This window comes from Propithecus coquereli, unplaced genomic scaffold, assembly GCF_000956105.1.
Source record: "Propithecus coquereli isolate 6110/MARCELLA unplaced genomic scaffold, Pcoq_1.0 Scaffold79, whole genome shotgun sequence".
NCBI lineage: Eukaryota > Metazoa > Chordata > Mammalia > Primates > Indriidae > Propithecus > Propithecus coquereli.
Genome location: NW_012154062.1, coordinates 5,237,652 through 5,251,885, shown reverse-complemented (window position 1 = coordinate 5,251,885; position 14,234 = coordinate 5,237,652). Strand labels below are relative to the sequence as shown.

The window sequence follows — 14,234 nt, the reverse complement described above, 5'->3', positions numbered from 1 at the left end:
ATGGTAGCACAGAGAAGTTAATTATGTTGCCCACAGGTGCACAGCTAGTGCACAGAATGAGGATCCAAACTCAGACAGTCCCCACTGTGCTGGCTCACCCTCCCTGGCCTGATGACTGGCTGCTTGGCCCCTCTCGTGTTGGCCTTAAAGAGCTTAGTACCTCCCCTTTGAGCTAACAGCAGGCTGGTCTCAGCCCCTGGCACCCCTCAGGGACAGACTCCATGAGAAGGAAGAGAATTGTCACCAGGGCGTCCTTGGCTTCTCTGAGGGTGAGACACAGTTGGCTCTCTGAGGCTGCCGCCTGCAGAAACACAGTTCCACTAAAGACGAGCCCTGTCCAAGAGCTGTGTAAAGGGTCTCTGCCACTGACCTAAACCCAATATCCTGTGCCCACCCCCTTCAGACCTGCTGCCCTCCCCCACCAGCCCCTGTGCCCCAGGAGGCTGACCCACATGGGTCCCTCATTGTGGGTCCTCTCATCTGGGGCTTCAGGCTGGGTGTGGTTGTGTTTGTCCAGTAGGAGGCACCAGGAAGAAATTCAAGGCCAGGAGGAGAGTGAGTCAAGTACTTACTCTGCCTCCCCTTCCCCACGGTTGCTGTGGGTTGGTGCTGAGACCCTCCAGTGAAGGCCACAGCCCCTAAGAGGTGGCCCCCAAAGCTGATTCTGGTACCCACTCCCTCCCCCGGGGGACCCTTCAAGCCTCCCAACATAACTCCCCTGTGTCGCCAGCCCTGGGACACTGGCCTTTGTTAGATCCCCTGAACTCTGCTTACATCTCCGTGGTCTTTCTAAAACCTCTCCTCTAGTTAAGTGTGAGTGTGCCCGGCTCCCTGCCGGGAACCCCGCTGAACACAGCATTCCAGAGATACGGGAAGGCGGGTGGGCAAAGGAGGTGGGAGCTCCTGGAGCTGCACAGTGGAAACACGAGGTGGGAGCGGAGCCGGGGTGGCGTCTAGAGCAGAAGAGCTTTTGGTATTAAGCCAAGGACTGGGAGATAACCAGGTGTTTCACAGGTCCCTATAGCCCTATGTCTGATCCTACCGCATCTCCCCTCTCTTCCAGGAAGCTCCTGCCACCCCGCCCCGCCTGCCCTTCCTCACTGCCCCGGTGGCATCCTCGGCTGAGACAGGATGGAGAAGCTTCTGGTCTCCTGCCTGTGCCTGTGCGTGGCTGTGCTGGCCCTCCTGCCCTGCCCGAGCCTGGCACAGTATGACAGCTGGCCCTACTACCCCGAGTACTTCCAGCAGCCGGCCCCCGAGTACCACCAGCCTCAGGTGCCCGCCGACGTGGTGAAGATCCAGCTGCGCCTGGCCGGACAGAAGAGGAAGCACAACGAGGGCCGCGTGGAGGTGTACTACGACGGCCAGTGGGGCACCGTGTGCGACGACGACTTCTCCATCCACGCCGCCCACGTCGTGTGCCGGGAGCTGGGCTACGTGGAGGCCAAGTCCTGGACTGCCAGCTCCTCCTACGGCAAGGGGGAAGGTGAGCCACTCTGTGCTTTGGAACCAAGTGCTGTGTCACCCGGCACAGCCCAGGAGCAGGCTCCCGTGAGGTCAGCCTGGTGAAGGGGCCGTAATCACCAGGAAGTGTAAATGCCACCTGGGGATGCCATCCTCCTGTGCCCGCACAGCCTGTGGCCTGCGGGAAGGCGGGAGGGGAGGGGTGTAGGGACAGGTGAAGTGACCATCCTGATTGGCCTGGGACTGTCCTGGTTTTAGCATGGAAAGTCTCACATCTTAAAGAAACCTCTCAGTCCAGGCAAACTAGGATGATGGGTGACCCGAGGTCGGGGGTGAAACCAGCCTGTGCTTCTCTCTCCAAGGAACAGGCCCTGCCCTGCAGAAGTTGTGCCTCACTCCAGATCCTCCGACAAAGGAGAGCCTTTGGGTCTTCCTCACAAGGGCCCCCACACGCTAGCATTGGAGTTCCCTGCCTCACCCCACCTTCCTGCCCCCGTCCAGTTCATCGTTTTAATCCTACATGCTGTCATGGGCTCAGTCATGACAAGGAACAGAGTTGCTTTGGGTTTTTCACCTCTGGTCGGCCTATTGTTCCCTCCCTTGTTAGGTTCAAATCAATTTATTTATTCAGTTCTAAACTGTTGTAGGCGCCTTGAGGGAGGTGGGTCTTGGAGCCCCAAAGGTTGAGCTCAGTCCTGGTACTGACCTAACTGACTGTGTGCTTTGCAGAAAGACGCACAGCCTCTTTGGCCTCAGTTTCCCCATCTGGAAGTTGGGGTCTCTAAGAACGCTTGAAACTCTGATTGTCTGACCAAATGGGAAAGCAGATAAGAGTCAAGGGCATTATTTTTTTTAAAAAAATTTTTTTTCCAGGAGCTAAGAGTTCCCCATCCCCAGGTTAGTGAAGCCCCGGCACAGGCCCCAGCTTGGGCCTGGCTGCCGGCCTAAAGCAGAGCTGCCCACACCCCCTTCCTGGACAAAAGGATTAATGCCATAGTGACTGCCTAAGAATCGCCTGGGAGGGCCTAAAACACAGACTGTCTCAGATCTCAACCCATGAAAACCTGGTTTAAAAGGTCAGGGCTGGAACCCCAGGCTCTGTAGCTTTCAGAAGCCTGGGAAGGGATTGCATATGGTGCCAGGTTTGGGGGTCGCTGAAACAGACAACCGTCATGCTCCCTGCCAAGCCTCCTTTCTGTTACTCTAGAAATTATGGGAGGGAGGAAGTGGCGTCTCATGCACGTCTCCCCTCCACAACTGAAAATTTCCTTTTGGAGTAACTGGATCAGGAGACTGCACTTAGGGTCCAGTGTTCTCTGAAGCTCACTCTGGGTTCCTCGGCAGCCATGAGAGAGTGGCGAAGATGAGTTAGCACATGTGGGACTTCAGAGCTCATTTCCTGTCTTCCGTAAACAAACTCCTGATACCCCTCTGCACTCCTCTGGCTGGCTGAGCCGTCCAGAGCCAACGGCAGATTCATGTTTTCTGTTCCAGGCTCTCCCATCCTCATTACTTTATAACAGGTACTTTCCAAGGATGGTGGGTGTTTTCCAGGGACAACTTTATTTTATTTCTACCCAAATTTAAAATGTACCTGTCATCAGACAAGAGGGTTGTGGTTTTTTCCCATCGAGAGCAGAAGGGGCTTTACCTGGGTGTGACTTTGCCATCCAAGGATGATGAAGGGTGAAAAGTTGGAGGGAGTAGAGGGAACACGGAAGGGAACAATTCAAATCATGGTGCACGGAGTCCGTGCTGGGCAAGGAGGGAAGGAATCCGTGGAGGAGTTGGAGGATTGTGCAAAGCTGCTGGGACCGATGGGCTGTGGGTCTTTGTTGAGTTTGGGATCCAAGAAGAAGTATGCTAGAAAGATTGGGGGGCCATGAATTCAGGGCAGGAGGGTGAAACAAATTAAGGGGTACAATGACTGGTGGTGACAAGGGGCAGAGCAATGACCATGGGGGCAGCAGCTACAGTAGGGTGGAAGAAAGTCACTAGAGACTGGAGCTGTAATAACTAAGAGGCCGAGAGTTCTGGAAAGGTCATCTTTGTGGACATTGAAACCATCAAGGATTATGACAGGAAGAGTGTCAAAGAGAGGACATGGAGAAACAGATGCTTTAAAAAAACAAGAACCCTGTCTTATGATCAGGGCTTCATGAGTTAAGCTGTTTACATAAAGTGGTGCTTGATTTATATCCTGAGAAACCTTTCAAATCTAAACGTATTTGAATTTCATCAGCATCAGTGGAGGATTTTTGTTTCGTTTTATTTTTTTTAGCTCTGGGTACATGGTGGGCACTTGGTGGATATTAGCTGATTGATTCATTTTGATTAGGGAGAATATAAAAAAGAGTTGGCAAAAAGTGCTTGGTAGAGTGAGCCCAGAACACGGCCAGTGCCCCAGGGTTCGCTCTGGTGGGGTCTAACCTTCAAGTCGGGCTCTTTGGAAGAGCTGGGAATGCCGCAGCTGCCCCTCTAGGAAGCCTCACGCTCTGAAGTTCAGGCTGCAATAGTGGAGCTGGGGAAACCACCAGGGACTCTGGGTTTTCCAGTCTGGCCTGTCAGCAGGTCTCTCTCCCAAAGCATCTTGGAGTCAGGTAAACCATGGGCCCTTTTAGAGAGTTCTGGAGGGAGCAACTGTCCCATTTCTCACCCTCTGGGTGGGGCCCACAGCAACCTGAACCTGAGGTGGCTGCTCTCTTACACCTGCCTTCAGAACCAGGAGGCTGAGCCTGTTCCCAACCACCTGCCCCACACTTCAGATCAGAGTGACAGAGCCAGCGATAACCACATTGGGACCTTGAAGATTCTAACTCGAGCAATTTCCATTGCCCTAACAGAGCCCAGGGGCTCTGGCGTTCAAATGGAATCTCATTTATGACTTTCATCTTCCAAATGACCTGTGAATCTGCTCATATAGCTCTTCCTTCATCAGGAGAGGCATTGCGTAGAGTAAATGGGCGCAAAGTGTAAAATGAAATTTCGCCTCCGATTGAATGGCTTCTTTGTATCCAAAGTTCGAATCTCATCTGTGTCTCAAGGACTGCTTTCTTGGTAACTCTGAGGTGGCATCTATTGGACTGTGTCTAGAAGCACCCTGCATTTCAGCAGGCAGACCCAGAAGCTGGCTGCACTGGATTCAGGGCAGTCTAGTAAATGGGCACTAAGCATAAACAGGAAAAAAAAAAAAAACATTATCATGAAACCAGACCCAATGAGTAGACCGTGCATGGTGATGCTCTCTTGGGCTAAGTGCAGATTTTCTAATCTGCCATCTAAGAAAAAAATCATTGACCAAACATGTGCAGAGGGTAGATTATTGGGGGTCCGTTGAAGGTTCATAAGAGAGCAGCTCTTTGGGGCAGGCCCCTGGTATCTCTACCTGCGCGGGCCGCTTCCGGCCCTTAGCGAGGGGGATCTCTCACTGCAGAGGGAACAGGGTACTGCTGTCTCTCACCGTCTCTGTGGCTTCAGCAACTTAACTGCAGAATGTTCCAAGGAAGAGGCCCTGCTTAAAAACGCGGAGGGTCTTTTCCGTTGCTAGCACTTAGCAAAACAAACATCGGTTTGTTGTTGAGACAGCAATCGATTAGGGAGCATATGTTTCAGTGGAGCCTGACGGCTTGGAAACCCGGCCAAACTGAGAAACCAGTTGGAAAACCTCAGCCCAGATGTTTTCAATCAGCTCTTTGTTCCTCACAAAGCCTCCGAGGTGCTCTCGTTTGAGCCCTGACTGGCAGCCATCGGAGCAGACACGTTTCAGCAGGGCCTGGAAGTCGGGATACCGGATGCATGTCCTCCCTGACCTCGAAGAGCCTCGGCTTCTCTCCTTGGTTTTCTAATCTCTACAATGGGAGTGTTTTTATCTGCTTTTTCCTTGCGTCCTAGAAGCAGAATTCATTGCTTTTCTGACCATCTGGAAAAAGGAAGGGGACAGGGAGGTTGAGAGTGTGCTGGGCACACACATTACTTCGCTGAGTCTCCATGGCAACCTGTTTGTTGGACTCCATGGTTAGAAATGGGAAGCAGCCTTGGTTAAGCAGATGGAATTTGAGCCCAGGTTTGTTGGATTCTGCTAGTCTGAAGACTCCTACCAGGAGCTGTGAGAAGAATGAGAGGTTTGGTTTTGTTTTCTTTCATTTTGGAGTGGCACTTACAAAATCACAATTTGAAAACCCTCTAGCACTTTATAAATTTTTTATTTTTAATTGTAAAATACACATAACATAAAATTTACCACCTTAAGCATTTCAAGTGTACAGTTGAATAGGGTTAAGTACACTTAACATTGCTGTACAGCCGTCACCACCATCCATCTCCAGAACTTTTTCATCTTGCACAACTGAAAAACTCTGTCCCCATTAAGCAACCACTCCCCGTTTCCCTCTCACCCCAGGCCCTGGCTGCACTCTTCTAACTTTTGCTTCCGTGATTTGATTAATACAGTATTTGTCTTTTGTGACTGGCTTATTTCACTTAGCATAATGTCTTTACAATCCATCCATGCTGTAGTATGTGTTAGTTTTCTTCCTTTTTAAGGCTGAATAATATTCCATTGCATGGATAGAACACAATTTGTCCATGGATACTTGAGTTGCTTCTTGGCTATTGTGAATAATGCTGCTATGAACAAGGGTGTGCAAATGTCTCTCAGAGACCCTGCTCTCAATTCTTTTGTGTATATATATCCAGAAGTGGAATTTCCACGTCATACAGTGATTTGAGTTTTAATTTTTTTGAAGAAGCACCATACTGTTTTCCATAGCAGCTGCACCATTTTACATTTCCACTAGCAGCACACAAGAGTTCTAGTGTCTCCACATCTTTGCCAGCACTGTTATTTTCTGTTTTTTAATAGTAGCCATCCTAAGGGTATGAGGTGGTATCTCATTGTGGTTAATCCTCTAGCCTTTGCACACTGAATTCCCTACTTCGTGCAAGTGAGGTAAAAGAACAGGAAATGAGTAGAGTTGCATGGCGGCCTTCGGGAACACGAAGCAGTGGCCGTGTGGGTCAGTCCAGCTAGGCTGTCTCTGAATCAGCGCTGGGAAACGTCAGGCAGTGAGAAGAGCACTGGACGGGCAGCCGAGGTCCAGCTTCTGGGCTCAGGGGATGATGGGAATAATCACGCCATCTCATCCTCTTCCCTGTCAGATGGGAAGAGCAAGGAGGTAGCACATGAAAATGCCTTCATAACTTCAAGCCCTCAATTGCAGGATAGCTTAGCTTTTCCCTGAGGGGTCAGAGTTCAGCCTCTGCTGCAGGTGGGAAGTGAGGCTGGCTTGTACCACAGTCAGAGTCATTAAATCATCATCATCATCGTTACCGTGTTTGAGTAACTACGGCCAGCAATAAGCTAGGCATGTGCCATGTATTGTCTCTAATCTGCACACACCTCTGCAATTCAAGTGCCATTGTTATCCCCACTTTACTGATGAGAAAAAGGGCTTTGACCGAGGTCATACAGCTAAGTGGTAGAACAGGAATTCAAACCAAGCTTATACCCTAAGCCAAAACTCTTTCCACTGTGCCATGTGACTTGCAGGCTTAAGTCTGATTCCTGTCCTAATCATGTTCAATCTACCACATCCTCAAATCACATCAGCTGCCCACTCTGGCAAGGGAATCCAGATGGTCTAGAACTATATGTGATATCCTAACATAATAAAAATCAATCGATGGCCACACGCAGCTGCCTAAGTTAGAGAAGAATTCTCCTTCCACGTAAGAAACTGGCAGCCCCAAAGACTCAAACCTGCACTGACATGGTGCTTGATTTCTCTCTTCTCTGCTTCCTTCAGGGCCCATCTGGCTGGACAATATCTACTGCACTGGCAAAGAGGCGACCCTCGCAGCCTGCTCCTCCAACGGCTGGGGCGTCACTGACTGCAAGCACACAGAAGATGTTGGTGTGGTGTGCAGTGAGAAAAGGATTCCTGGGTTCAAATTTGACAATTCGTTGGTCAACCAGATAGAGGCAAGTCATATTCTCTTGATGACTTCTTCATATGGGCATTTTTCTTCTTCCATGGAACCCAATTCTTGCCTACTGATTGCAAGAAGTATGTGCGAACTCTAAGGAGGGGGACCCAATTCAACAGGATTTGGTGGAAAGGCAGTTTAGGGAAGGGTTTCTGGAGAACGCGGTCCCATCAGTGGGGAGAGGGTATTCCAGGCATGGAGAACAGCTTGGGCAAAGGCACACAGATGCGAGGGTGCAGACTGGGGTTAAGCAAAGAGTAGCACACAGGAGTACCATGTACATCTCGGAGCAGGGTGAACTGAAGCTAGAAAGATGGACATGAAATGCCTTCTGTGCCATGTTCAGGAGCTTGCCCTTTGGGTTGGGAAAATGTAGCAGTTATCAATTGCTGCATAACAAATTCCCCCCGGATTTCGTAGCTCAAAACAATGAACATTTATAATGTCACATAGTTTCTGAAGGTTGGGAACCAAGCAGCAGCTGAGCTACTTGATTCTGCTCAGAGTCTCTCATGCAGTGGCGGTCAGGCTGTCCCGAGAGCTGGAGGAGTCTCTCCCATGCCGACTCATCGGGCTTTAGTTTTGCTGGCTGTAGACTGGAGCCCCCTGTCCCTCTCTGCACGGCTTCTCTCTAGGCTGCCTGAGTGGCCTCAAGACACAGCAGTTGTCTTCCCCTAGAGTGAATGCTCCAAAGGAGAATGAGAGAAAGAACATGAGATGGAAGCCACAGTGTTTCGTAACCTAAGCTTGGAAGTGATACACCCTCATTTCTGCTGTGTTCTACTGATCACACAGACCAGCCCTGCTATGATATGGGAGGAGATTACTCAAGGGTGTGAATACAGAACGTGGGGTCGTTGGGGGTCAGCTTGGAAGCTGGCTACAACTGGACAGTTTCCAAATCTAGCCAGGGATCAGAATCACTTTAAAAATGCAGGTTCTGGGGCCTCACCCTTGACCTGCTGACTCAGAATCTTCCATTATGAGACCAGATTATTTTTCTTAAACTTTCCCAGATGATCCCAATCCAGTAACCCTTTTTCTACGTTTATGGCTAAATCTGAGGTTTAGCTTTTCTTCGCCCAAACAACTACATTAATAAGCACTTCTTGTACTACTCTTAAGTGCAAAACATGTGGGGCTTAGGACAGGAGGATTCGGCAGGCAAGACTCTTGTCCTCAAGGAACATGCTGGGTGTCACCCCAAGTGACTGTGGGATCTGCCAAGAAGCCAGGCCCGGGAGCTATCACTGTGCTTTGCCCTCCAGCTGCCCCCAGCTCTGAGGGAGGAAAGGTGACTTGAAATTGCCCTACTTGGGCTGCAGAGGAAGTTCTGCCCAGACTGTGGTCTTTACTCTCGTGACTCACACTGTCCCGCTCTTTTCTCATGTGCTCCCAGAGCACAGCAAGCACACTGGGAATTCGTCCACGCCTGCATTATAGCACGGAAACGGCTTTCCAGCCTTAGCTCAGCTGGAAGGATGAGACCACTTCTACTTGAAATCTTCGAATCTGCTATTTTATTGGTGATCACTAGAGAGATTGTTATAGAGTCAATGGACTTCATTTAGTGTTGCAATCGCCGATGACAACTTTGCTTGACCACAAAGTTTATGATTTAGAGGGTGGACCCAGTTTTATAAAACTTTCTATCTCCACTCTTTTTAACCTCATATAATAGAATAATTAGCACCCTGTTATATGTCTCTCATCTCTCCCATGAGATTGGAAGCTCCTGGAGAGCGGACAGGGGCTATAACTTATACATCATTGTATCCAATAGATAAACTGTAGGTACCTAGTAGGAATAATATCTCCAGCTCTAAGATTTTCTTCTCCCCAAAAATGTAAACCAGAGGTCATTATCTCCTTAGGTGGAGAATCTCCCGGGATAAAATATTAAACTAAACAGCAATGAGAAGCACATAGGAGCAAATCATTGCTTCATAGCATTGCCCCGCCTCGTAATAGGACAATGAGCTTAAATTCACAACATCTTTCGTAGGCCTCTGTTCAACCTAGAATTTGAGGGTAGTCCACTTGGAGTATCAAGTGAAGACCCCGCTTCTTGGCACAAGAGAGTCATTGATGGCTTGAGTAAAAGGAAGGAGGGCCAAAATGCCAGTGAGTTTTAGGCTGAGAAAACGAGAAGACTCATTTGCCACTAGAAAAAAATGATTTTGGAAAAAGGACTCTGGGAGTGGCACTTCCCTAGATAAATGTTTATTGAGTACCTACTATGCGCCAGTTCCAACGCTTCACATTTGAAGGGGATATAAGACGGGTCATATCAAAAGCAGGACCTTAAGCGGGTGGAATAAGCATAGAAAAGGTCGAAAAAACTATGTTGGAGAGAACTTTCTTACCTGGAAAGGCTGGGATTCTGTGATAGGAAAGCTTAGTATCTACCTTTATTCTGGACGTTTGTTGAGTGCCTGCTGCACACGCACTGTGGTCTGGGACATCAGGAGAGAAAGAAAACATGGCCCTTGTTCTCCAGGCCTTAGAACGCTCAAAGACAAGATGCTTGCCTTGGGGAAAGTGGGGTGGGCGGGGAGATCATGCTGAGGCAAGGAGCATGGACCCTGGTGAATTTACAGAAACCTAAACAGGGCAGCGTGAGAGACATCTGGTTTAAAGGGCCTTCCATGCTCTGCAATTTCCTAGAAGGCCTCCCTCTCACTGTCACGCAGATCACACTGGTTCCCACAAGCCAGGGTGGAGCTTTCTGGCCCAACCACAGACACCGAGGGAACTTTCATTGATGATTGGTGCCCTGCAGCTTCCCTTTGGTAGCTGCTGAAAGTAGGTCATGAAAGGGCCTAGACCACAGGATGTCTGAGGAGAACCTTTGTGAGTCGCCAGAAGGTTCTTGCATTCACGGCTCTGCGGCTAAGGCTCATGCTTCCTGGCAGTGCTGGGCTGATGGGCAGGGAGCCGCCCAGACCACCTACAGGGGCTGTTTGTGGGATATGGAGACATTTCTCCAAAATACCTCATGGAATAGCCTGTGTCAGTAGCTGAAGTCACGGAATCATTCCTTTCAGCTCAAGAAATGCTGCCTGTTAAATTTTTGTGGACAAGAGGAAGAGACGCAGCTTTGGTGGACATGCAGTTAGGCGGAGTCATAGCATGCTGAGTGGTGGCACCACAGGGCGAACTGGTGACTAATGAGTGTGGACATGGTGGATGGCCCCTAATGGTGGGCCTGGGGCCCTGCTCCTGCCTCCCCATGTGTCAGGAATTTTCATGGAGATTGAAATGCATGCTCATAAAATGTATAGGAGATACAAAACCAGGACGAGTTGCTGGAATAAAAAATTATAGAATGAAGAATCAGAAAAACTGCAGTAGGCTGAAGTAATAGGCCTAAGCCTATTATTTCATATTAACATATTAGGGATGAATATAAGGTCCTAGATCAATGTTAATGGAAAAAAAATTAGCCACAGAGTCCAGGCTTTATGGAAAGTGACTAAAAAAATCATTGATTATTGAAATAAAGAAAAAATAAATCTCTGAGAGGGCAATGATTGACTAAAAACTCAGTATAAGCCAAAACTTGGTATGGTTGCTAAGAAAGTGAATACAAACTGCTTTCCTGATAGAATTCTTTCCCTAAACTCTGCTTTTTGGACTAATACCTGACTGAGTGCAGGATTCACTTCTGGGCCCAGCTCTTAACCACGTCACCCAGAGGAGGGGCCAGCAGGATGGAGGCATGTCTGGAAACCACATCATATGAGGAACTGAAGACTTTTCGTCAAGAAAAGAGATATGGGGGGAGACGTGGTTCTCTTCAACTATTTGAAGTACTATTATGCAGAAGAATGTTTATAATTTATTCCAATTCCCAGAGCTAAGACGGAGGGGAAGGTAATAGGAGGTAGATCACAGCTCGGTGGAATCCCACAGGGGGTGGTGAGCTCCTCGTCATTGGAGGAGTTCAAGAAGGAACTGAACACCTCCTGCCAGGAATATTGTGGTCTGGTGCCTATGAGGGAAAGGAAGTGGGATTAAAGTGATTGCCAAATTCTAAGATCCCTTGTGCCTATGAAAATGCATCATCCCTGTAGAGGGTGAGCCCTATTTGGATATTAGCAGTGTGCACCACTGAGTAAATTGGCATCACACACACACACACACACACACACACACACACACACACACACACAGAGAAGGGGGATGCCTGCTGGTGTGTATGTTGTGTGCTCGGGCTTTCTCCCTGCCGCTTCTCTGGCCCCTCATGACCTTGGCCTTGAAACCAGGTGCAGGCTTTGCGCCCTTCACTCTTCCACACCAAAGTGTGAGAGTTAAAGCTCTCCCTCGATTTCCCCCAGTCTGGGGTCTGCGAGTTCAAAAGGAGCCAGGAATGAAGTGTCAGTGATTGCTTTCTCCATGTCCTGTGACCCCAGCTGTAAACCACCAGGCTGATAAATGGGGTGAGTACATTGCCGCCCCTTCCCATGCCTGCTGTGCGGAGCTGTGGCCAGGCTGTATAACATTCACCCTTGTTGACTCCTGGAGATTAGGGACAGATCACAGACCGTTGCAGATAGCCCTCCCAGGCTTGTGCCTCCTCCAGAGCACACTGGAATTCTCCAAGCAGAGAGGGGAAGAAAATGGCATCAGTCTAGACCAAGTTCATCCTACTCTGGGATGCCAGAGGCGTGAGTCACTAAGCCCTGGAGCCTGGCTGATGGAATTTCACTTAGTGAGCTAACTGTGCTCCCTGAAACCTTCTACATCTGCTTGGGGCATCCTTGGGGGGCTCCTTGGCACTTTGTAAATTCCCCTCTTGAGGAGGGGAAAATCACACCTTCTTCCCAAAACCAAGGAAAGTTCGCAGGGTTGGACCCTAAGCTTCCTGTAGAACAGCAGCCAGAACACTCTTCAAGTGTTGAATTCAACTGGGCAAGGGTTGAGCGGGTTGAATTCAGTCCTTCTGTGATGGTCTGTAATCCGCAGTAGCGATGGTTTCTCCATCAGAATGACACAACCTGCGCTCATCATTTATAAGGTCGTCTTATAAATTCTGTAGGGGGAAAAACAGATGATTTCTATAAAAGTGCATTTAAAAATCAGATGATTTCTATAAAAGTGCTTCGCAGACTATAAAGTGTTGAGCTAGGTTAGCCCTGCCACTGATCACCAACCTTGGTGCATTTCATCCAGGAAATTCACCCGGCAGGGTCTCAGCTCTCCCCCTTTCCGACACGGGCTGTCCCGCCATATCTTGCTGTGTAGTCTCAGTTTTGGGCCCCAGAGTTGAAGGTGGGGCCCCTGGGTTCCAGTCCCACCGGACACTGGAACTTGCAGCTACGTGTCTGCAGTGACTACCCTTCCTGGGTTGCTGGACACCACGCTGTAAAACAGAAGTTTGGCTGCATTCAAAGCAAATGAGATCAGTCCTCAAAACTTTCTTAAAAGGAGGCAAGTGGGAGCAAATAATGAAATATGAAATACTGTTGGTTCCAAATGAACAAATAAATCTTTTTTAAACCCAGAAAACAGAACCCCAAACAAACCTCCCAGGATTTCAGAGGCTCTTAAATCCCGAGGCTGTGTTTCCTGTCTGTGCCGAGTGGACAAGTTGGAAAAAGCATTGATAAGGAGAGATGACAAATCCAGATGCCCTGCTCAGCAAACCTCTGCTCCCTGGCAGCTCGCACGTTGCTCTCTCACGTGCTCCTAGGAGGCTCGTGGCCGGGGCCACGTGTTGTTAGATCAGGGAACGTTTGGGTCTCTTTTCTTTACCCACCCCCAGCCTCATCTTCTCTACTCGTTTTTAAAGGCTCTTTTGCAAGAAGCAATTAAGTTACCAGACTTGATTAGAAATCCTCAGGCTGTGAGATTTCAGTGCTGTCTATCCCCTAGGGGACCTCAGAGGGGCCAATAGAGGATGACAAGGACAGAGCCAGGAGAAGGCCATTCATTTTCAGCAGAGGGGAGAATCTGGTCCCCTGGCCTCTGCTGGCTCACATTTTCCTGCCAGGACGCTGAGACCTGAAAAAGCCCTTTTTTTCTCCTCTTAACCAACAGGGACTGTGGCTGCTGTGAATTTTTTAAATTCCAGGAATCCAGGTTTTTATTAGTCACGGTCAGCTGCCAAATGTTTCAGCCGTTGCCTCCTAGCAATGACTTTATCTGTGTCATCTGGGGGCTCCCGGGGGTGGAGGCCTGGCGCCCAAAAGGGACAGGTCTCTAGAAAGACTTCCAGAAAAGTCTGAGCATTTCCTAGCCAGGAGTCTTGTACCTCCCCCACACTCCCCCTCACTAGAGAGTAGATGGGACAGGTCGCACTGGGTGGCGGAGGAAAGAAAGGGAGTCTGTTTTCATCTCTGTGCAGCTTCAAAGGTAGGTGGTGGTCCCTCCAAGCCTAAATAGAGACCCCTTTTCTCTGGAAAAGGGCCTCCCTCTGTGGTAGGAAGTGAGATGGTAGCAAGAGGGCAGTCTGTACCAGACTTTTCAGCAAGGGAGGGGAGAGCCACAGGGAAGCCCACAGCCTCTGATCCCAGTCTCGCTGAACTGGCCGCTGGGCAGTCAGATGAAGCTCTCTTGGATTTTGTCTCTCCCACTTCACAGGGAGCTTGGGTAGGAGGTTGTGTGAGACGCTGTCAGTGTTCACATTCCGTGATTCTGTTTACCCAGAGCCTGTGTGTGACCGGGGCTTGCCAGCCACCGCAAGGGACACAGGAGAAGTAGCTCTAAGATGACCTATTTTCCCAACTAAAAATAGGTCGCAGCATCTGAAATGCAAAAGGGTGCTTATGTGGATAACAGAA

At 49.4% G+C, this 14,234-nt stretch overlaps 1 protein-coding gene across 3 annotated transcripts in view; it reads left to right on the top strand.

Moving 5' to 3' along the window:
• The first annotated feature begins 1,060 nt into the window (after positions 1 to 1,060).
• Positions 1,061 to 14,234, top strand: part of LOXL2 (lysyl oxidase-like 2) — a 55,233-nt gene continuing 42,059 nt past the window's right edge. For all 3 annotated transcript variants that reach the window (XM_012663009.1, XM_012663011.1, XM_012663010.1), the window contains exons 1-2: positions 1,061 to 1,486; positions 7,269 to 7,444. In XM_012663009.1, coding sequence (XP_012518463.1) covers positions 1,132 to 1,486; positions 7,269 to 7,444 — 531 coding nt within the window. In that variant the 5' untranslated portion in view covers positions 1,061 to 1,131. The remainder of the gene's footprint in view (positions 1,487 to 7,268; positions 7,445 to 14,234) is intronic.